General features: G+C 45.7%; 1 protein-coding gene across 2 annotated transcripts in view; it reads right to left on the bottom strand.

The window, feature by feature from the left end:
• The window catches only part of LOC147701469 (cathepsin D-like), a 269,811-nt gene that overhangs the window by 143,311 nt on the left and 101,351 nt on the right, over positions 1–25,149 (bottom strand). For both annotated transcript variants that reach the window (XM_086930144.1, XM_086930145.1), the window contains exons 3-4: positions 21,113–21,236; positions 7,345–7,463 (exon numbers count right to left, since the gene is read on the bottom strand). In XM_086930144.1, coding sequence (XP_086786270.1) covers positions 7,345–7,463; positions 21,113–21,236 — 243 coding nt within the window. The remainder of the gene's footprint in view (positions 1–7,344; positions 7,464–21,112; positions 21,237–25,149) is intronic.

The following is a 25,149-nucleotide window of genomic DNA, read 5'->3' as shown; positions in this document are numbered from 1 at the left end:
GTTTGTTGAAGGCAGATCAGCATTCCATACTCAAAGAAAAGAATTATGAGTCACAGTGGCCTGGAACCCAAAGGTTTGTTTAGGGCCTGGGTGATAGATGAGTGGTTAGAAGCCGCCAGTTTAGTCGGTGCTGAAAGAAGAGGTTAGTCATGGCTGCATGCTGACATGGTTGGGGAAAAGTGTATGAGTGTGTAACATGAAGTGCTTTGAAGGCCTTTGGTTTTGGGAAATGTAAGGGAAAGAAAAAAGAAGCATAATGTGAGAGGTTGCAACATGTGGATAAGGTGTGTGCCAGGTAGGATCATGCTTATTGAGCATGACGCTTACATACCTTTCTCAAGGAACCATTCATAAAGCTGCAACTCCACGGGTGTAAACAAGACCAGGTGAACAGGCAACTAACACAAGTAAAGCAGCTGCAGGTGTGCAAATCGAGGTCCGGGCAGTATTGCATCTCCCCAGCACCCAGTGGGGGAAACAACCTTTATAACGCAGTCTTATATCGCACTACCTTTACATAGCAGTCATTACATCGCAACATCCTTTACATCGCATGTCATTACAACGCAGACATTACATTGCATGTCACTACAACGCATGTCATTACAATGCATGTCACTACACCACAGGCATTACATTGCAAGTCATTACAACGCATACCATTACAACCATTACAACACATAGTACCCTTACACTATCCGACACTTACCCTACTGTTGCACTCACTGGAGATAGAATAGTAATTTTTACCCCTACACCATCCAACTTTTACCCTACTGTTGCACTCACTGGAGTTAGAATAGTAATTTTTACCCCTACACTAAATGTAAATGTAAATGTACATGTATTTATATAGCGCATATCACCCACATCACAGGCATCTAAGCGCTTGCTGAGGGAACCCGTCCTTGTATTACCCTGTGAGATAACCCCGGCAGGGTATCCACAAGGTGAAAGCCAGGCATCCCGCCGCGAGGGGCCGTTGTGGAGATTAAGCAAGCTATTGCCCAGAGTCGCAGCGTGTGAACCCGTGAGTCGAGTAGGCACCGGAGCGAGAATTATCGAGTCCGTGGAATTATTGGGCCCAAGCCCCGTCGAGGCGGGGAATTGAACCCTGGTCCAGGGCCGATCTCAGCTTCCGGGTCTGAAGTTAGAATAGTAATTTTTACCCCTACACTATCCAATACTTACCCTACTGTTGCACCCCCTGGAGTTAGAATAGTAATGTTTACCCCTACACCATCCAACTTTTACCCTACTGTTGCACTCACTGGAGTTAGAATAGTAATTTTTACCCCTACACTATCCAACACTTACCCTACTGTTGCACCCCCTGGAGTTAGAATAGTAATTTTTACCCCTACACTATCCAACACTTACCCTACTGTTGCACCCCCTGGAGTTAGAATAGTAATGTTTACCCCTACACTATCCAACACTTACCCTACTGTTGCACTCACTGGAGTTAGAATAGTAATTTTTACCCCTACACTATCCAACACTTACCCTACTGTTGCACTCAGTGGAGTAAGAGTAATAACTTGAACCCCTACACTATTCGACACTTACCGTACTGTTGTACTCACTGGAGTTAGAATAGTAATTATTCCCCCTATACTATCTAACACTTACCTTAAATGCAATGTAATGGTATGCATTGTAATGGTATGCATTGTAAAGGTATAATGTGATGTAATGGAATGCGTTATAAAGGTAGTTTCTGAAAATGCGATGTAATGGCATGCTATGTAAAAGAATGCGTTGTAAAGGATGTTACGATGTAAAAACTGCGTTTTAAAAGCATGCATTGTAAACGTCATACATTCCCCAGTGCTTGTGTTGGTTTGACAAGTAATGGGAAATGATGATATGGAGATGGAGAAAGCAAGTACCTGAGACCGAGAGAAAATGATTCGCCATCAGGAACCCAAAGCATAGCTGAGCCATGGATATCAATTCAACACAAAGTCCAGGAGAGCGGGAGTGACATTGCTCACCCTTTGAACCTGATGACATCACAGCATTAACCCCTTGTCTTTGATTCAACAACCTCTTATTTGCTTCTGTGGTTTAGGAGTCTGGACAAGGAGTGGAAACTACAGAAAGTAAACTGCTTGCTCCTACCTTCATGACTTCTGATACATGAATACCCCTGGCTGCTTCTAACTGATGCCTTAAAGCTCTTCATACATACTATTGGCTAATCCAACAATCATTCCCATGTGGCTCACATGTGGCTACATGTCACTGTTTTGTCTGCTGGTTCTGCTAGTTTGTCCTTGCTCTTCTTGCAAGTGCTTATCGCCTTTCCTGCCTTTAGCCTCCACCTCTTTTTCTGCCCCCGAACTGCGGTACCTGGAGCCAGTCTCTTATACTACTCCTAAAACTCTATTAGATCACATAGAAAGAAACAGACACTTTAACGCAGTGCCAGCACCTGACAATGCTAATCCAGGCATCAGGACTGGCTTTGGGGCAGTGCGACTGGTGCGGCCGCACAAGGCGCTGACCTCTAAGGGGGGCGCTGTGACCTCAGGGGCGCCCTGTGTTTAGCAATATCTTATGATATGAGAGATGAGGGGTACTTTTGCAGGTGGTAGTGAGAGAATCCGAGGAGGCGGTCAGGGGAATCGCCAACTAATCTGACCCTTCTCTCTCCGTTGGAGATGACCTGTTCCTGGAGCAGGGGCATTTCTAAACTATCTTGTTCCTTGCCCAACAGCAATAAACCAGGAACTCTTCACAACACCTGTACATATCAAGAAATCAGTATCAGGTTTCTGGATCCTCGCGCATAAGAGCCTTCAGTAATTTATTTGCTGATGTTCTGCCCTTAAGCTTCTTACACTGGGAAGAGTGAACTTTGAGATTCACTGAAGGAAGAGCAGGCAATATGGAAATCGGATGAGATAATTAGGAAAGGTAATATATCCACTGCAGGCACCTGTTGGCACCCTGCATGGTACAGGTTTAAATCCAAGTTGCTTTGAGTCTGCCAATTATTCTTGTTAGGTCGATAAAAAGGTAGATAATTGTGACTCATTGGTCGTAATGCTATGAAACTACAAGATAATCATAAAAGAGAAAAATAATGTTACGGTTTTTTATTTAATTGATGTTACACTTTCAAAAAGAAGATTTTGCTCAAAGGAACTAACTTTAAAATTTAAAATAAACCTACCTCAGTGTGAATTTGCAAAAGCATAATTCCGAAATATGGGAACAAATCTGTAAATGACAGAGCTACAGATGTACATACTTTAGCCATCAGTCAGGAAAACTGCAAATGCACAATTTCTAGCACATACCGATAGATTTTAAATTGCAGGGTTACCGAAATATCAACCTTCAAGAGCAGGGTTACAATTTCTTTAAAAGTAAATGTTGAAGATTGCATGAAGTCCTTAGGAAACATTCTGTGAATGAAGCAGCATTTGTTAAGTGCATGGCTACCAAGAGGCATCCCAGCGCTGAGGACGATAACCGGGAAGGATCAGAGCACCACTTAGGGGAAGAACCAGGTTTTTAACTGTTCTCAAAAGGCAAGATGGTAGGGTTCCCTCCTTGGGCGGAGTGGGAGGGAGTTCCACAATCTCGAGGTATTATAGGAGAAAAGACATCCGCTAATTCTGGCTTTCTTAATCCTAGGAATGACAGCCAAATTTGGGTCATCTGAGCACAGTCGACAATTTGCCAGATAGGGCTGGACCATGAAATGAATAATTGCCGGTCCATTCCCTGCGTGCATCTTCAACTCCGTCTTGTCACTGTTCAATTTTAACTACGAGTGGTTCGTCCATTTGGCTACTTCTTCTAAACAGGGACAGAGGCCAATAGGGGCATTATCGAAGTGGTTCAGTGCTACAACCAGTTGGGTATCATGAGCATAAGTCACTATGTGAAACCCAAAAGGGAGGACAATCTCTGCAAGCGGAGCCAAGTAAACATTAAAAAGAGTGGGACGTAGGGATAAGCCATGGGGGACTCCACAGTGGAGGGGCATTGGTTTTGAACTGACTTCGCCCTCGAACACCTACAAGGATCTATCTGCCAGGAAAGACTGTAGCCATGTTAAGACTACTCCGGTAACCCCAAACTTCTAAAACGATGGACCAAGATTAGGTGGTTGACCACGTCGAAGGCTGTGCTGAGGTCTAAGAGGATCACAGCTAACACGCAGAGCTACTGCAAAGGTCTGCTCTACACCAAAGAACAACTCAACGAGTAGAAACTAAAGACATCAGGTTAAATGTACAGATATAACTGGCCAATAGGATGGCAGTGACTACACGTCAATAGTATGCAGCGCTGAACTTGGCAAGATCCAACACGTCAACAGAATGGAAGGGTTACACTGGTTCAGGCACTGCAGGTCACTAGGATGACTATCCTGAACTAGAACAATCACAACAGGTCACAAGAATTGAAAGTTTGAATTAGTACATGCACAGAAGGTCACTAGGATTGAAGGCCTGAACTGGTACATGCATTGCAGGTCACTAGAATTGAAGGGCTGAACTAGTACAGACATACAAGTACTGTAGTACTGACTACTAAACTGTTTTAGCCACAGAAAGTCACTAGCATCTAAGAACAGAACTGGTGCAGACACAAGAAGTCACTAGTATCAAAGGCATGAAATGGTGCAGTCACAACAGGTTATAGGGATCAAAGGCATGTCCTGCTGCAGACACAGCAGGTCACTAGGATCATAGGGCTGAAAAGGTACAGGCACAGCAGGTCAGTAAGATCGAAAGTCTGAACTGGTACAATCTCAGCCGCTCTAGGACTTAAGGGCTGAACTGGTACAGACACAAATGGTCACCGACACAGAAGTACAGAACTGGAGCAGGCACAACTTGTCACTAGGATAGAAGGACTGAACGGGAGCAGGCACAGCATGTCACTAGGATCGAAGGACTGAACTGGAGCAGGCACAGAATGTCACTAGGATTGAAGGGCGGAACTGGCACAGCATGTCACTAGGATCAAAAGGCATAACTGGTAAAAGCACAGCATGTCACTAGGATTGAAGGACTGAACTGGAGCAGGCACAGCATGTTCCTAGAATTAACGTGCTTAAGCCAAAGACATTGAGAAGGCCATAAACACCCACCTATCCCAGTCCATTGAAACAAACTACATCCTAGACCTCTCCCAATCGGGCTTCCGAAGCACCACAGCACCAATACCGTTCTCCTCACCATTACAGACGACATCCGTACCCTCCTCGACTGAGGCAAAACTGCAGCCCTCATCCTCCTGGACCTCCGGGCCACCTTCAACACTGTCTGCCACCACACCCTCCGCGCCAGACTCCACGACGCAGGCATCGGTGAAAAAGCCTTAGAATTGATCTGTTCCTTTCTCACCGGCCGAACACAGAGAGTCAGACTTCCACCGTTCCACTCAGAATCCACAGAGATCAGCTGCGGATTGCCTCATAGCGCCTCCCTGAGCCCCAACCTCTTCAACATCTACATGGCCCTGCTTGCAGCCACTGTCAGAAGCCACTGACTCAACAAGGTCTCCCACGTCAATGACACCCAGCTGATTCTCTCCCTCACCGAAGAACCCACATCTGCCAAGAACAACTTCCACAAAGAGATGAAGGCAGTTGCCACCTGGATGAAGAACACCTGCCTCAAGCTCAACTCAGACATGGCCAAAGTCCTCTTCCTGGGCTCCACCCCCTCAGCCTGGGACGACTTCTGGTGGCCTTTAGTGCTCAGAACTCCCCCCCCCCCACACCCAAGGGCCACGCACCAAACCTCGGACTCCTTGCTCTCAATGAATCACCAAATCATTGTCGTCTCATCCACTTGCTTCAGAAGATTCTCAAGTGGATTCCCACAGAGTCCAGGAAAATGTCTCCCATGCGTTCATCATCAGCAGACTCAATTACGGCAAAGCATTCTTTGCCAACACCACCCAAAAACTCCTAAAGAAACTGCAGAAATCCAGAACGCCTCCGCCAGATTCAACCTGAGCATCCCCTACCACAGTCACATCACTGGTTACCTTAGAGACCTCCCCTGGCTCCCGATCACCAAAAGAGTCACAGTCAAACTCCTCACACACACCTACAAAGCCTTCCACAACGCCAGACCTGCATACCTTAATCATTGCCTCTCCTTCTGCACACCCTCTGCTCTGCCCAACTGGCCCTCCCCACCATCCCACGGATCCACAAGACCTCGGCCGTAGCAAGATCCTTCTCCTATCTCGATGCCAAGACCTGGAACTCCCTGACCCCAAATCTCAGGCAATCACCGTCACTGCCTCAATACAGGAAGGACCTCAAGACCTGCCTCTTAGACTGAACCGCAGAGACCCCTCCCCCACAGTGCCTTGAGACCCTAATGGGTGAGTAGTCTCATTCTTCAAGAACCTGATTGATTGATTGAACTGGAACAGGCACAGCATGTCACTAAGATCGAAGCGCTTAACTGGAGCAGGCACAGCATGTCGCTAGGATCAAAAGGCAGAACTGGTAAAGGCACAGGATGTCACTTGAATTGAAGGGCTGAACTGGAGCAGGCACAGCATGTTACGGGATCAAAGGGCTGAACCGGGTCAGAAGTAACAGGTATTCTTTTAGTGAAATACCTAAGCTGGATTAGACCAGACCATAATGTGGAACTAACACCGAACCAACATTTTCCTAACATTGCTAAAATTAAATTTAAAAAAACACTTCAGCAGTGCCACAATAATATTTATTGTATCACTGTTGGGGTAATGGCAATGCAAGAAGAAGAAAAATCGATGCAGAAAGCTGGGACCGGTGGCTCAGAAGACTAAAGCATTTACTCTAGAACCCTATGTTTAACCTCATGGTCACAGGTTCAAATCCTCGCTGGACCACTCAACCTGTCATCTTCTGGGGTTGATAAAACGAGTACCACTTAGTTGGGTTACTATAAACATCTGTTAGTTCAGCATCAAGGGTGAATGTTTGGTTTACAATTAACATGTTATGTTTAGAATCTTTGGGGATTGTAAAATTGGGATCAACTCAGAAGAAGTTCAGCTTGTTTTGCACCACAATACATTTCCAATCTTTTGTAACCACAAAACAAATACAGTCTGATGTTTAGCCGACATGTGACGCGGATAGGGCAACAGTTGCCACATATGTCATCAGATTGGGCCCTTAACAATAAATGTACAGTCAAGGCTGTCCCTAAACCTTTCATATGACAGGCATACAACAATATCACTACGCTGCAGAGCAAAGATGTACTAGGCTTAAGGTCTGATTAACATGTGGTAAGTTCTCAGGTATGGATTTGTGGTGAGAGTCCCGTTAGTTCTTCTTTCATCACCACCTTGTGCACTTACAGTAACTGTGTCCTTGCTCAGAAAGCCCGTCAGACTGCCGGTTCCATAGTGAATAGCGAAGTCGGTGTTGTTCTTTTCATAGGTCCTGGAGGAGCCAGAGTTGTATCGCTTGTGCACCCCTAAGAATCAAGAAGAATAAGAGAATAGTCAAGATGATATAAAAGTGCATCACCTCCTGTGAAAAGAAGCACTGTTCTTAGTGGTGCAATCCATGAAAGAAAGCAGAACTCAGCTAAACACTGGTGAGGTGGTGAGTACAAGAGGTAACTCCAGAGATACAACCCAAGCCTTGTCTCCTAGTCTAAGACAGCCTACTAGTCTCCAAACCCCAGGACTTCCTCAACGATTAGACTGCTCAGTGGAAACTCCTGTATAGTCTCTGTAGGAACGGCCCAGGAGTTCTTCTAGAATCAGACTGCTAGTGGCGGAGAGGTGAACCCCTGAGGAGTCTCTGTAGGTTCACCCCAGGAGTTCCTTTAGGATTAGTTGGCCCAGAGTGTGGCGGTGAACCCCTGAAGAGTATCTGTAGATACATCCCAGGACTTCCTCTAGGATTAGATAGCTTAGTGGTGGGAAGGTGAAACCCTGATGCGTCTTCTTAGGAGCGCCCCAGGAGTTCCTCTAGGATTAGAGTTTCCAGTGATGGTGAGGGAGCCCCTGAGGAATCTCCATAGGTACACTGCACAAACTCCTTTATAGTTACTTGGCCCAGAGGGTGGAGAGGAGACCCTCTGAAGAGTCTCCGTAGGTACACCTAAAGAGTTCCTCTAGGATTAGATGATCCAGTCATAGTGTGGTGAACCACTGCGACTGGATTGCCCAGTGTATGCCCCAGGAGTACCTAAAGAGTTAGATGGCCCAGTGCATGGGTGTGTGTGGGGTGGGGGGGGGTGAGGAGTCATCATACTGGGAGTGGAGAGTCAGAAGAGTCACCATACCTCAGACTATGCTTTCTTGGTGAAAGTGGCTGTGAAGTTAACTTTTTTTACGGACAGCTCCATATGTACATCACAGGCCTTATCTTTTAGGCTAAGATGACCCAGTGGCGTGGAAGCGACCCCTGTGGTGTCTATATTTATACAGCACTGGCCAGTTTAGTCTGTAAACTGTACGGATGATTGTCACAATCTAGAACATTTCACAGTAAGTAAGGTGTCTTCATAAATGCATCTAAGCTAGAGTACACCCCACCAGAAACCATGGTGTTGTTCTTACCTCAGCGTGGGGTGGTAAAATGAACCTCTGAAGAAAGGTATTTTACATCCCTGACCTGGTCTTTTGCGCAACAGTGGTGCAACAATGGCAAAGTACTCACCAACTATCGTTCAATCTCCACTGAGCTGAAAAGCTTTTGAAAGAGTTAGCATCTTCGATATCAAGTAGTCTGGTGTCTGAGCTTTCAATGGGCTGGCGTGTCCCATGAGTGTCGGATGATTTGATCATTGCGTTTGATGGGCTTTTTTTAGCATAGTTGTTGGAAAGTGGGTTATTGGTAGGGGTTAAATGTAGGTCTGCCACTGGCAATAAGACCACTAACACATGATAGGACTCAGCATAGGTCTTAAGAAATTATTCCTTTGCTCAACCCGTGGTAACGTGGCTGCGAGCAGACAGGCTTAACTTCAAAGACTGGTATGTAAAGCATTTAAAAACACCATTTCAGTAAAAAATTAAGACCCAACAAAAGATAAAAATCCAACACCAATTTATAACAAGCATTTACAATGCAATGGTTTCGCCTTTGGAAAAGTTAGAGCTATTGGCATTGTAAATGACAAAATGTGTATTTATGTGTTGGTTTTGAAAACAGATAAATAAATGGCATTGTCATTTACATTGCCATTAGCTTAATCTCTGCAGTCACTCTGCAGTCCCTAGCACTCCCTAGCACTCTGCAGTCACTCTGCACTCCCTAGCACTCTGCAGTCACTCTGCACTCCCTAGCACTCTGCAGTCACTCTGCACTCCCTAGCACTCTGCAGTCACTCGGCACTCCCTAGCACTTTGCAGTCACTCGGCACTCCCTAGCACTCTGCAGTCACTCTGCACTCCCTGGCACTCTGTAGTCACTCTGCACTCCCTAGCACTCTGCAGTCACTCTGCAGTTACTCTGCACTCCCTAGCACTCTGCAGTCACTCTGCAGTCACTCTGCACTCCCTAGCACTCTGCAGTCACTCTGCACTCCCTTGCATACTCTAGCACTCTGCACTCCCTTGCATACTCTAGCACTCTGCACTCCCTAGCACTCTGCAGTCACTCTGCACTCCCTTGCACTCCCTAGCACACTCTAGCACTCTGCAGTCACTCTGCACTCCCTAGTCACTCTGCACTCACAACTCTGCACTCACCACTCTGCACTCACCACTCTGCACTCACCACTCTGCACTCACCACTCTGCACTCACCACTCTGCACATTAACCAGTTCCAGTATGAAACCAAGGCATTAATTGTGATCATGAATCCATCACAGGGAATCAACATTGCATGGTATTTCAAGGAAACTGTAAAAGTACACTAACGAAAAGCCAGCAGCAGCAGTGGGTAGGTACAGTAATATTCTTTTAATAATAGAACGCCCACACCCCTAAAACTATAGTGGGTGGAAAGGAACAGGGCCCAGGAGAGGCAAACAGAAACAAGTGTTTAGGCAGATCTATTGGGTTTGCCAATATTTTTAAGCTTTCCTGTAGAGAAGTTAAGTATTGAAATGATTAATAAGCTGTCACTTAATTCCAAGGTTTCTTTGGCGACAGGAGAAATAATGTAACTGCTTCGCAGGGATACATGGCTGTAGAAACAACACACAATTAAGGAAATGTATACATAATTGGCAACAATAAACGGATCTGATAAGTACATATATCATATGTGCCTCCCTGGCCAGAAAATATAACAAATGTGCTTCCTTTAGTAAGCAGTGCACATTGGAATATAAATGCACACATCAATCGTGCACCAATGTAATTGTTAAAGAAAGCTGAGCTGCCTTGAAAGCGCGTTGGGATGCCCAACCAGAAGGAACCGCTGCGAAGGAGTTGTGGACAAACCCTGGCAGGAAACTGTGGGGAAAAGGCTGCACAGTCAATTTCAGTCCGATAATATTAATAAAACGCCCTGAGAGAAAATTTGCACAAATTGTATACAATGATCAACATACATAATTGTGCTTGTCGGTTAAGCCTTACAGTTCTAAGCACACTTATAACAGATGGTATTAAAACATCAAGTGCGAGGAGGAAACTATCAAGAGTTGGCAGGGATACACTAAAAGCGCATGCTGCGAGGGTAAACATGTATTGTAAGCACAGCAAAGGGATACAGATTGCAGGGATTGTGATAAGTGGGGTCGAACAGAACATATGGTCACCTGCCATCCGCACTCCAGTGCCAATATGCTCCTGGGCCTGCCTGGTATCAGTGAGGAGCCAGGCCTCTCCCATGGGGCCTCTGCAGCTAGTTTGGTCAGACTCCTGCTAACCACATTTACACATAAAAGCCAGTAGATCTCTGGGACAGAGGAGGTTGGTGGGGGTGGTCGGGGGGCTCTTCATCACAGATCTCTACTCATCACAAGCTGTTATCTTTAAAATGCCTACAAAGTTGGCCAAAACAAATAGAATGAGTATATAATACTGCAGGAAAACGGGACAACTAGTCACGCATTGAGTAATTAAATCAAACTCCTTTTGAGTGACTCTGGGTAGTATCTACAGTCATTCACAAACTGTTCCTTTCTAAAAAAAAAAACATGGCATGATTATTATATAGCATGCAATCAAAGCAGTGCATGTAAAACTAATCTCTGGACATTATCTCAAAGGGCAATGCTTAGAGAAGCTTGAGCACCTAACGGAAATTAGCCTGTGAAATAAGGGCTGTTTATAGGCAGAATGCCACAGTAATTAAATTACATGGAAGGATAAAACGCGAAGCAGACACCCCAGGCATCTAACCCTGCCGGCAAGCTACACGTGTAACTGCGCTCTACCCACAAGATCTTTCACTAGCGTAGACAGACACCTGAAGCTGCAGTATTTTCAACCAGACTGAAATACCCACACGGCTGACCAGATAACAGAAGTGTGAGCATACAAGGCAGAGAGCCTTAAACACGCGTGTCACGGCATGCCAACAGTGAACGAGCTGCAGTGCACTGCCCTCCCCACAGGGGCTTCTGGCGCTGCCATCCCCCCTCCCACAGCAATACCAGCCCTGGAGTTGCATATGAAAGCAGCGCTTCTTTAAATACAAGTGGTCTTGTGTAACCGCCTGCTTTCCCTTGCGGTTCCGTCAGTGCAAGGAGTAAAAATGTGGCACGATGTGCCTAAAAATTAAACTGGTAACAGTAACATTCAATACAACAACTGACACCGTATGTAAAAATATATTGTAATTTTCTAACGCTAGGTAGCTTAAGTAACAAAAAATGGGGGTGGGAGATTTACGTCACAGAAATTGCATTCAATTTGCAAGTCTGTCATTAACATACACAAAATATGAATTGCTCACACTATTTACATGAAGATATTTTGACGGTTCGCTTGGTGGTCATGTTGTTAAAACCCGTCTTCACTTCCCACGCCTCCGGAATACAGTCTTTGGGAGGCGATAGGTGCGTACATTGTGCTATGAGAAAGACTTCAGTGGCAGACACACCAGGCATCTAACCCTGCCGGCAAGCTACACGTGTAACTGCGCTCTACCCACAAGATCTTTCACTAGCGTAGACAGACACCTGAAGCTGCAGTATTTTCAACGACTAAAATACCCACACGGCTGACCAGATAACAGAAGTGTGAGCATACAAGGCAGAGAGCCTTAAACACGCGTGTCACGGCATGCCAACAGTGAACGAGCTGCAGTGCACTGCCCTCCCCACAGGGGCTTCTGGCGCTGCCATCCCCCCTCCCACAGCAATACCAGCCCTGGAGTTGCATATGAAAGCAGCGCTTCTTTAAATACAAGTGGTCTTGTGTAACCGCCTGCTTTCCCTTGCGGTTCCGTCAGTGCAAGGAGTAACTGGGCTGCATTTATTTATTTAAATACACAATTACCAATCGGAAATCGGGATTAATTGCAAGGATCTTACAAGAGCTTGCCCGGGACGCCCACTGCTGCCGCTGCACTCAGGCGGGCTCTGCTGCTCCTACCGCTTTCTCTGTGGGGGGTTTTTAGCGGCTCCACGCAGCTCCTCGCCGGTGCTTTGTTGTTCTTTTTGAGGCGAGGGGAGCCGCCGGTGAAGTTTTGTGCGCTCGAGGCTTCTCGCGCAGGGTCTGCTCACCAGCGGAGGAGGCGTTAGATCGCCATCTTCCTCTCACTTCCCTCTCCTGATTCAGCAACCCCGCCCACCGTCAGGCACGGGCGCCGGCTCCTCTCTCTCTAAGGAAATGTTATGTGATGTGTTTCCTATCCCCGCTAAAAACGCACAAACCCCTACAGCTGATCACTTTTACACAGAACGGCGAGTTTCTAGTGGAGGGGGGCGGGAGAGTACACGAACGGCGGGAGGGGGGCGGGAGGGGGGCGGGAGAGGACGAGGGAGGCGGGAGAGTACACGAACGGCGGGAGGGGGGCGGGAGAGGACGAGGGAGGCGGGAGAGGGGCAGCTAGGAACAAATAGGGAGACCCGTCCCGAGCAGCAAGGGAGGTGCCGGCAATGCCGGAACAGACTCGGGGGCGTTCCCGGCGTCGCGTGACGTCGGCAAAAGCCAAAGAATCTCGGGAACGCCCCCGTGTCTGGTCCGGCATTGATGGACAGGCCCCTCGTCCAATGGCTAGGCTCCATTTATGGAGCTAGCCAATGGGACGGGGGGCGTGTTCCATAGTGCCTTACTGTACTCAATAGATTTCTCTGGAGGAGGAGCCTAACGGCTCCGCCCCCCAGCGAAACCTAAAAATAGGTAATACTTGTATCTTTTAAATGACACCAAAACGAAAATAGTCCACTGTAGGGAACCAGAGATATGAATTTTTAAAGATTAGTCACTTTCTAGTGCTTAGAAACCAACAGTGCCCCTTTAAGTCAATTTTTTTTCTCTGTCAGGGACACACCTTTATAAATTGTTCTGAAGAATTTTCTCACTACTTTAGTGGGCCGCCTTCTTCAGCAAGCGGGGTCCAGTTAGAACACCTTCCTGGCGTTCTGCTTGCGGGTCCCAAAGTATCCAACACACAATCCAAAGTTCAGGAATCTCCAAGAGGGTCCTTGAAAGTGTGAAACTTTAACTCTGCAATCCACTTGAACAAAACCCTTACAAATCCCCTGGTACTCCAGGCTTTGAATTCTTTGTGGGGCTGTCCAGGTGAGCTCTGTTAACCTGTAGCTTGCTGGGAGTTCCACTCTTGAGTCTTTTGGCAGCAAGGTAATCCACAGGGCTGTAGTTTAAGATGGTGCAGTCTTCATAGGTCAGGCCTTAGAATTCCTTGCCCAGCAAAATCTTCAGCAGGGCACTTCTTGCTTCATTCAGTTTCAAGCAGCAGATCTGGAGGGCTCTGCCCCTCTCAGAAACTTATTCAAAATTCTCTGGGTCAAGCACCAGCTCACTGATGACCAATGAAAGCAGGGCAACTCCTCATAGTTATGACCACATCCTGTAGAGTGTGGCATTAGTTTGTCCGAGGGTGCATCATTCTTCCAAACCCATAATAGCTGAATTTCCAGCACGGAGGTAAGAGCTAGTTAAACACCCCCCCCCCCGGGGTGGCTTATTTCCATGGACTCTCCCCCTACCATCTGCACATACCTTCCTTAAGCCTAGCCCTGACTCTGGGTCAAGACTGTCAGAGTGGACTGAAACCCAGGCCTCCCCTCTGCCTTTGAAGAGCATAGTTTACGACGCCACCTCCTGGCCTGGCACTCCTATAGACCAGCACACTGCCCTCCCAGCAGCCTGGCTAATCCACTTAACTCTGACCAATCAGGGCAGGCCACTGAAAGGCTGAATTTGGACTTACAAACAAGAAAGTCTCATAACTTCTTGTATGTACACTTTAGGAGAAATTCAACAATAAAATATTGTTGAATTTACTACTACCATTCTGGAAAGTCTTTGAATGGTCCGGCTTGTCCTCTCCTATCAATATTTATTAATCAATCACTTCCTACCATGTTAACCTATGGGCCATGGGGTTTGCAATGGGGAAAATGACTTGGGCCACTTTTCAAGAACCAGGGCTTATAAAACCATATTTAATAAGTATTTCTCTAATTTGTCCAGGACCCCCACCCCCTGTGCAACTAAGGGAGACTTCAGGGGTTCTGAATCTGCAGAATTCATGCATATTATCCTTACCCAATTCTTCTAGCATCAAAGTCGCATTTGAGCAGCTCTTTAACACAATATAGGGAGTGAAATGTAAGAATTTCACTTTACCCAGGCATATAAAAACTCATTTTATAAGGGTGTACCTTATAGATAACTGACCCCCCACCCCTGGAATACCTAGGGTTGACCCTGGGGGTCCCTAATATGCAAAAACATGGTAGGTTTTTCATTTTTAAGGGCCCCTACCCCCAAAGTCGAGTTTGGGCACCGTTTAAGGTTTGAAGGCTGTCCTGGCCCCCAGGGATGCTTTTAAACTGACCTCAGGCTTCAGCACTGCACACATGCTAGTGTAGAAAATCTACTGGCCTCTAAACTGCCATGCCTCAGGATACTGGAGACTTCTAGGTAGTTTCAATCCCCTGACCTATTACATACCAGGGGCTTATGAGGTAGGTCATGCCACTTACAGGGGTACCCCACCATACCATAGTGTACCCTAGTGTATGTTGGTTGTCTTAACTGCATTCTAATGTGTTCTTTTTAGCTTGGCACTGGCCCTCGGCCTGGTTAAACAGAGCCGAGGGCCAGTCAGAGTCTGTTAACACCAGTTCCAGCCAGCAAAAAGTAGGGGGTGCCCAGGGCACAGGATGACTTTGCAACAATAGTCATGTTGGACCTGCCAGTGAGCAGTGATAATACTGACCATGGGAAGGCATCTGCAAGACCTTGGGGCCTCTGGGGAGGGAAGAGCCACGGTGAGCGTTTGCAAAGGGTCACCCAGGCTTTCCTAATGCTTCCATTTAAGGTTGGTAGGATGTTATTTCTTTGGCCTTACAGGGGTTGTTTTTTTCGGTCCTTAAGTTATATGTATCTCTTGCCTAGAGAAATATTCTGAAAACGTGGTGTGTGTTGGGGGGTTGTACTTTATACAGAAATGCCATTGGATATAAATACTGCCCTAAATGTCCTTAACAAAATCATGGTCCTATTGTATGTAGATTTTCTATTATTAACTCCAATGGGGTGATATTTATATAAATATATTTATATCAGTTTATGAATAATGATAACCTGACAATGTTACTCTGGTTACAGTAGTCTTGACGAGTTGGAAATGATAATGCGATTACCTGAGTGCTACTTGCTGTGTGGTCACTTGGAGCTGTCCTTAATTACTGGGGGTTGGCCACTGCGTACGGCCCAGATGTACAACCTTGTTGTCATCTCGGACTGAAATCTTAATCTACGTATGTGTCACTACAGCTGTTAAGATTTGGTTCACCATGTGAGGATGCCTCAGGCTTTACACCCACTTAGTCATTAGTCCATGCTGGTATATTGATAGCTTTGTATTTCGGGAATGCCCAATAATCATTGTTCTCCTTTTCACTAATGTGGACTCTCCATCTAACACAGAAATGAGCATCAAAATGAACTTCAAGAAGGGAACCCCCCCGCACCCCTCACTGTGATGGACCCAGTTTTATTCAAGTGTCTCCAATACGAACACACATGCTTGAACAATCAGCCACATTTTCCTCCACAGGTGCAGTGCATCTCGCATTCCCGCAAAATGAGTTGAGCTTAAAAACGCTTCCTCCCTTCCATTCACACATCGTTGGGAGGGAGGAGCAGACGCGTGCATGTGTACGGCGAGGGACGAACTGTGAGGCAGTAAGCGAGCAAATGAGTGAAGGGAGCTATTCCCTGCATATATCTGAATGAGAGAATGTGTGATATGGCCTAACTTGAATTTCCTTCTAAACTTACTATCCCTAGAGTGTGAATACAGTAGTCCATGAGCACTTCTTCCATGGGGCATGGAAGATCTTTTTTTGGGGTAAGGTTGTGAACTGGTCACACAATTTAGTATAGAAATACTCTTTTACGATTCCCTCATGTGTGAAGTGTCACAATATCACATTAACATGCGTATGATGCATGCTTACATATCATATAAGCGTTACTTATGTCTCCCTTTCTTAATAATGGCATCTAAGAAAGTCATTTAAGTATTTACAGGTATTTATTAACTGTTTCAGATAACAGGTAAACATAGGTCACCCTACCCACGAGGCATTCTTAATACAAAATTGCCACATTAGGAGCTTATTTGGTCATCCTGAAGAATGCAGCGGACTTATCTGAGCCACAAAGCAGAAACATGTAGACAACAGTAATAGTAGTGATGGGGTACTAGTTCCCCTTATCCCCACATTTTCATTTTTGAATACCAAGTGTTTTGTCTAAAGAATAAGTAGGATTTAGGATGCCATATTGGTTTTTAATTCATTTTTAATAGGAGCCCATTCTAAATTTGAAGTGCCTCCTGCTCTCCATCAAACCAGGTTTTTGGAGAGCGAAGTTTGTCCTATGATGAAGCATGACACCTGGTGGTGTGTGAGGACAACCCGTTACATTTTTGTGAATGTCCAGCACTCCTACTGACCAATGCTGAGAGGGACACTGTAACGTAATTGAATACAAATCTTAGGTAGCTTAATTTGTGTGCATGTAGTAGGTTCGAGGCCATCTCACCCTTGAGACCCCAAAGCCTCTAGTTCGCTCCCTTGGGTATCCCTGGGGGTGTGTGTTGATGTGTTACTCAGATCTTCCACACTAAGTTCATGATTTTCAGACAAACCTTAAAAGAGGCACTTTCATCTCCTTTAAAAACAAATTAAGATATATTCACTAAAACGCCTTAAATATCTCTTTGTAAGGGAGTTCCTACCTCCAAAAAACAGATAATGCTGCTTTGATGTCTCCACAGCGTCGAAATCAAATTAATTCCCATTAGAAGCATCTCTGACCCTCAAGGGAGAAGACAGAAAATAAAAACACCCACTAACTTCAACCATCACACTGAGCATGTGAAGTGGACAGCCCGACCCTCCGCAGGAGAGTTCCTGTTCATCATCCTACCATATATCTGTCCATGAATTCTTTCAACCTTCTATTTATTCATTCATCTGTCCAACCCTCCACCTTGCAATGTATTCATCCATCAACCCTTTCATATATATTTTTCCTTCAATGCATCCAAAGCTGATTATCCATGTATCTCTCTATCCATCAATCTGCCCCCAGTCTATTCTTGTTCTTTCCATCTGTTACCAATTTCACCTACCAATCCCTTCACTATTCTATTCATCCTTTTTCACATTTCCATGTATCTATCCTTTCACCCTTCCATCCTATATGTTTTACTCTTCTTTTCACCCTTTTATCTTACTTGCCACCATTTATTCCTTACTTAATTTCATGGTTCCTTCCTATCACCCGCATCCTTTCACCTCTTTCTAATTATCTATGTTTGCCTCACACTCCCTTTTACATTTGTACCGTTCTCTCGCATGCTAGTGTTTACTATTTGTTCCACAGTCTTTTCTCGTTTTTACCAATTCATGATTTCCCTTTGTGTTTCCTTTACTGTGTACGTCATCCACCTCCCACACTCCTCTCTCATGGTATTGACGAGCACATTGTCTGCAAGCAAAAGAGACCCATTAACTACAAAATCAAGTTTTATTGTAATGCAGCACTGTGATTGGCTAGGGTAATCTGGGAGCCTGTGTGCTTCCTGGTTCCTGCATCAAAGGAGAAGCGGCGGCTAGCGACTGTCGACCAGCAGGTAAGTTTTCTTTTTATTTCTTTTTTTAGGTCTCGCCTGAGCCAGCGCGTGCGCTGATCTGGCAAGACATTTAGTGAGTGGGCTTTAAAAAGCCGACCACAGCTTTTTGTCCGGCATAGAGTGTGCGGTTATGCGCACAGGCACGAGCAGAGACGCCATCTGGCTTTCCTCTCTCGCCATGGTGTGCACATATCGCACACCACTCACCAGACGTGGTGCTTCAGCTGCTTTCACTTTTGCTGTAGCGTGCGTGCTCATCACTCACGTGTTTTAAAGAGAAATTCTGTTTAGCGCGAGCATGCACGCACCCAACTCCCGGGCTTTTTCAACTCTTCCAGACTCTTTCCTCCGTGTCTGCCGGAATGTTGCTAGCAATTTGGTAAAAGGCGATCTACTATCTTCTCAAATCCCTCTGCACCTGCTGCACCGAGAGGTTGCATAGCATTTTCACTATTGTGCAACAGATCACGATCAAGGAAAGTGCTGGACACAGTTCATCAGATAAACGTAGCGAATATAACTGGCGTGTATGTTTCTCTTTGACCGGATTTTCATTAGTGCTATGACCTGCTTTCAAAGCCTGAGCTAACGAAACGTTAGCACACTCCAAATTCCGATTCACGTACGCAGGGAACTGTGTTCCCTATATTAGATAAGTGCACCCATTGTATGCAGTAGCGCCAATCTCATGTGAACTCTTCACCGAACTCTGCACGTCCGTTGCAGATGCAACACCTTGCACTGGCGCCACACACACTTTGCACCAGCGTCCATTCACTCTCAGTCCTCACCGCCTCCCAGACTGGAGCCGCCACCCCAGGCGGGCCCGTAGTTCTGGGTAATCCTCAGCTTCCGTCCTCAGTACTGAAACCGGCTCTCTTCGCTGTACGAATCAGAGAAGAGACGACCTCTTCCCGAGGAAACACCTCCTCCATGCCTAGCGCTGTTCACGTTTATCAACTATCTCATTGAATACGAGTCCCGCTGCCGTCTGAGAATAGGCTCCGCCCCTAGATCAAAAGACAAAAGCAGCAGATCTCAGAGTGTTGTATCTGCGAAATGTTCTGAATGTGCTCTTCTCATGGAGTAAATGTAGGGCAGTTGCAATGTTTCGTTATATCAGGGTTGGATTGGGATTGAAAATCGGCCCGGGCCCGCAAAAAAAAAATCGCCCCACATTTGCATAATGCTTTTCCTTAAATCACTGCTTAGGCGTAATCTTATAAAACAAGCATTTGCAATGCAATAGGTCACACATTTGCGAGAGTTTGAGCTGTTAGCATTGTAAATGACAGTGCCTTTTATTTATGTTTTAAAAAACAAAACTTAAATAAAAGGCATTGTCATTTACTATGCCAATAGCTCAAACTCGTATAAATACGAGACCTATTGCATTGCAAATGCTTGTTTCTAATCTCCCCCGCCACTGTTCCCCACTAGCTGCCACTGGCCAATCCTTCATCTAATTAAGTGGGTGGTTCACGGTGCCACTGCCCGCCCTGCCGCTCTTCCCTTGAATGCTTCAGTTTGTAAGTGAGGGAAAGAGGTGTGCCACTGGCCTAATTCACATCCTCCTTCCCACAGCAGTTTAATAACAGAGAGGAGTTCAGGCTTGAAAGTAGATAAAGACTTTGTAATCAGTCACTGAGATAAAAGAAGGATGCAGCAGGAATCAATTTCAATATCTGTCAGAAACATACATGTGATTGAGATTTCTTTGGCAGGAAAGACACTGAAACAAGTGCTCTTACTGAAACTGCATGGAAGTTAAAAAAAATCACTTATTAAAAAGAGAGGTCATACTACTACACCTTTAGAGTTTTGCTTGGTTCTTGGTCTCTCTAGATGAGGTGTCTTGTGAGCAGTATCTGCAGCCTTAGATCCACAGATGATGTGAAATGGAACAGACTGAGGGTTTAATACTAGCCTTTGTGGCAGGGCACATGCTTTAGTGTGGTGGCATAGGTGTCAAACTTTGTCATAATAATCCTGCTACAAGAGCTAGGATGTTATTTATCCCCTGGCATATTCGGTGCTGCCAGTGCAGTGGAGGGATGTACTTTACTGCCCTGATGGATTACAGCCTGCCATATATACAGATTGTCCTGTGGCAGAGATCTCTTTCCCTACAGAGGCAATGAAGGCACTGAGGCTTTGATGTGCAAGTGCCATGGTCAATGCTCCCTCACAGCAAAGTATTTTGGTTTTCCAAAACAAATTTCCAAAAAGCAGGAGCTTGTTTTGGAAAAATAAGAAAATGGAATGTCTCTGACAAGCTGGGAATTTTCTCCCATAGTGTGCGAGTCATTTATTTGCTTTCCTGTTCAGGACTGCCAGGTTTTCCCTGTCCGACACCCAAACAGGATAAAAGGCATGCCAACACATCTGCTCTAGAAAGGGTAGTTGATCTGAGGTCCTTTGACTGATGGCCCAATTTCATTCAGACCGCCAGTCAATGATTTCCACAGGAGGAGCTAGTGGACGCTCCACGAGTGGAAACACGACAGTTTCGCTGCCTCTAAATAAAGTGGGCGAACTGGCAGTTTGACGGATAGGTACTCTGCAACTTTTGTAATGAGTACCCGGTCAACTAAACTCTACATAAGCCGTATGGGTTTTATTTTTGGATATTGCCTCTTCAATATGTGTATATCCTTTTTTACATGCTAATTGTTATGGGAATTAAGCTCATGCTCCATAAAGGAAGGTTGTCTTTTCAATTGCCAAATATAGATGATGATCAGCTGTGATTGGGTGGTAGAGAGGATCAATGGTGCCTGTTATCCATGAAGATTGAATCCTTGCCCCATTTCTAACAGTAGACACTGTGGGTGTGTGCTAGTCCTGGTTCTGCGCTACATACTTACAGCAAGCAATGTTGAAGAAGGAGCATTTGACCGAAGGCACCCAGAGGTTAGACGAGCCAGTGTCAAATATGACGGTGAAGGTCTGGGGCGGTGTACCAATGGAAATCTCGCCATAATACTGTGCCTAAAAGAGAGTACACAGCAGTTAGCTGGCAACAAGCAAAAGTGTACAGTCATCAAAAGCAAAGGCTAATCTAGCCAGAGGAGAATACATTTGCAATAGAGGGGGTGGGGCAACAAAAGTCTCGGCCATGTACCTGAAGGTTTTCAGACAGAAGAGAGTGTGCATGCGTCTGGATTAGGGTTATAGTGCGAGTTCTCTTCCTCCCAAACCTCTCCACGAAGGGCAATCCATATTCGCACCCCAGTGGAAAGTCCAGCTGGCCAACTGGAAATGGTTAATTTCTAATGCATCGAATTTCAAACATGGATTTTGATTCCAGTTGATTGTTGGAACTAAATATTGCTAACGGTGGCTGTTGATATTTTATTTACCCAACAGCTTTTTTGGTTGCACAGATACAATTCAGTGTCCAAAATGCAGTATAACACTAGAATATAGTTGCAGCCCTCAAACTGGAATTTCCACTGGGGAAAACCTCCAGTCTTCTTGCCCTAGGTCTGTGATATCAGTCAGCAGAAGGAGGTTGTGAGAACTAAAGTGTTCCTTGTTAGTGAGTATGTTTACCTCTGACCCAACAACAGCGGCCGTTCCTTTATGGCTGGCGGACGTAGATGCCTGTACCATGCGGCTCACAGGCACTGAAGACATGGCTCTTCTCAAATGGTGGATAAAGGGTCACACAACCAGCTGACAGAACCGTTTCAAACCACGAGGAGGGCTTTAACGACACAGAATCAGGATCATACGCATCCAATACTGGTTCAAATCACCACCAATGTTGGTAGGCACAGCCACATGTGCAGCTACCTCTCCACTGCTCTCCTCCATACATAAACATGGCTAGCCTTCCACAGTAACACAATGTGAGCATCATCTTCCATATGCACATGACACTAAAACACTTCCCATACAGGCCACACTTCAATCACACACAATCTATAGGGATGTCGTTTAGCAGCACACGTATCCTGCCTCTCACTTCCGCCTTACTAAATAACGAGGTGCAGTAACAAACAGGATAAGAGCCTACTCTAGCCATCATAGCATCGAAGTACTTCCTGCAGGGAAACACCAAAAGGGCTCACTCCTTCACCCAAGCACACCCACAGCCTGTGGCCCATCTGCAAATACACTTCCGTGTCTCATCAGGGGTATGAAGCGATATACAGGTGAGAGTACAGTACAACACATGTCCAGTCTTAAGCAGAAAAAGAAGGTTCCACTAACAAACTCCATCTAGTTATATCCTGTGTCCAGCGTGCTGCAGTCAGGATGGGGTTGGCCACTTCATTTTAAGGACTCTCTGTCTGGCTAATTTGTTGCTGGAAGGGAGCTTCTCTGCATTACAGAAACTAACATATGACTTACATCACCGTGTTCCCCTATCTTTTTGTATTTTAAGGCTCTCTTTTCACGTGTAAGGCTGTAGATTTATCTCTAGATTCACAAAAAAGCTGTTCTGCTAGTGGGTGTCTGGTTCTCTTGAAGGGAGGAGGCCTTTTATAGTGGCTGGTGTGGAGTACACAATGGTGGCAGCCCTTGAAGATGCACCGGTCCCATAAATGTACATGGTTGTCCTCTCGACCACCCTCTACTTGTCAACCCCAGTGGGCCAGTTGCGAGTGGGTGAGAAGGGTGGTCTGTGACTCTTAGATGAAGGGACTCACCGCACACAGCTCTGCGCTACAGCACTCTTCTAATGCCTCAACAGGCATAGACGACAGCGCTATTTTCACTAAAGCTCCAGAGTAGAAGGTCCGAAGGCTTTTCCATTCCTGACGTTTTGTCAAGTTCCAGATTTTTGATGTTTGTGAAGTTTCCGTGTTTCCCTTGACCCTTAAGAAAGGTTACTTTCACCATATAGGCTCTCATTACAAGTTGGGTCTAATAGCATTCCTTATCCCGGGGTGAGGTATTTACCACCCATTGCAAACACCTCCTATTCGGAGTTTTCAATTGTAAAATGGGGCACAGCTTGCAGAATTAGGATCTTATAACACTGAATTAGGCATACATTGCCTTTTTCAAGGACCTTTTCCCCTGATAAATGTTAGCAGGCTTGGTCTGCAGAAATTTATAAAGGGAAATATGCCTGGGTGTGATAGTTATCAAACAGCTCTTAATTGTGTTTGCACATGAATTGGAATCTATTTCCTTAACTTATAAAAAGAGAGACAATGTTTCCTCCCATTGAACCCACCCAAGCTGGAACATGTCTGCAGAGTTTCTCTGAACTGTTAACCTGATATTAGCTTTTCTAAAAAGTGGGGCAAATATATGCTGGTTTTTCTCTGAAAGTTTACCTTTCTGGTGAGCTTCTTTATGCACAGTAGCACCACATGAAGGAGAAGAAAGCTGTTTTCTGCGATGGGCATCGTATGCAGAGTCATTTTGTGAACAAGAAATAAGAACAGAGATGACATGGTTTGTCACAGGCGTCATCCTCTTCACGCGGATGTGGCAAAGTAAGTGGCTTTGCAAACTTTGTAAACTTTTCCATCACCCTTCATGAAGGCTGCAAACAAAGCTCTGCAGCTTCGCAGCGGTGACGACAGAGCTGTCCTTGGAACCAGCTATGTTAGCGCTGCACCACAGAGCTTGCCTCGTGCCTCACTGCTTGTGGGCGCTACAGCAGCCTCCTTTTCACACAGAGGTTTGAGAACCTCCAATACTAGTGCAGCACTACATCGTTCTCCTTCGGTCTAACCACACTTGGGTCCCTGTTACAAGGTGTGGGGCAGTATTTATTTATCAATTATCAAGCGAAAATAACAATTCAGGCGAAAACAAGTTTTTCCACGTTAGGGAAAAAACCACCTACAGTGCCTCACACTGTATTATCAGGTGCGGAATTACTGTGCACAATTACCGGGTGAAACACTGAGTGCGTTAACTCTGCGTTCATGCAACCTGGGGATTACAAGTACGAGATGCAGGATATTACTGCCTAGGTTCTCCTCCACCCTCGAGCAGACGGTAGGTATTGGCAAATCTTATCATAGTTTTCACCAACATTACAGATTTCAAGTACAACATCTTGCATTCTAATAACAATGCACACTACGGTGGCCCTTTAGAACTTGGCAGAGCAAGCGAGTCACCATAACATCTACCCCATCAAACCTGCTATTTCCCACTCCAGTTTGAGATGGGGAACAAAAGAGTTACCACAGGTGGAGACTCGGATGTCTCTGCTGGCGGAAACCCTTGACCTGGTGACCCATCCGCCATTGAGCCTCCAGCGGATCAGAGTGATGGCCGCCCAAATTTAGGGTGGGGAGATGGTCACTAGATTTCTGTACCCAGGACTGCGATGCAAGAATGATGGTCCTCGGCAGGGAACTCAACAACCCCAACAAGCAGGAGTAGACTCCATGCCCAAGACTGGCCCCATTGCAATAAGGTAAAAAACCTGGGATAAATGACAAAATACCATGGGAATCTGGTGAGGAATTACCAATCTCCCCAGTTATTCCTCCTTTCGTAGAGGCCTGACAGGGTCACACTCACAATCTATTGAATTCCAAGTCCTTGGAGCTACTGATACCCCCAATATCCCAGAAAAATTGTAAAGTGGCCCTAAAGCTGTCCACACCTAACGCCCTCAAATCCAGCATTATGCAGCAAACACAAATCACCCATTCCTATTGGCTATATGAAGAACAAAACATGATCCTAAGAGTCTAATGTTGATGCAAGAGAAAGACGAGCTCTGTGCTACAGGGGCCTGTCAGCCCCTAGGCACAGGAGAAGGGCCATGCTCATCAGAGCTCGCCTTAACCCTAAAAAATGCCCTGAGCGTCTTCTTACCACACAGACATGGACAGCATCCAGCACCCCTGTAACCCCACTGTGGATGCAATACATCTCAAGCTTAACATGTCATGATGTTTGTACATCACCCCTAAATCAA

The sequence above is a fragment of the Lissotriton vulgaris genome, chromosome 7 (assembly GCF_964263255.1).
Source record: "Lissotriton vulgaris chromosome 7, aLisVul1.2, whole genome shotgun sequence".
Classification (NCBI taxonomy): domain Eukaryota; kingdom Metazoa; phylum Chordata; class Amphibia; order Caudata; family Salamandridae; genus Lissotriton; species Lissotriton vulgaris.
Note: the sequence above shows the minus strand (reverse complement) of the source record. Positions and strands in the feature narration are given on the sequence as shown.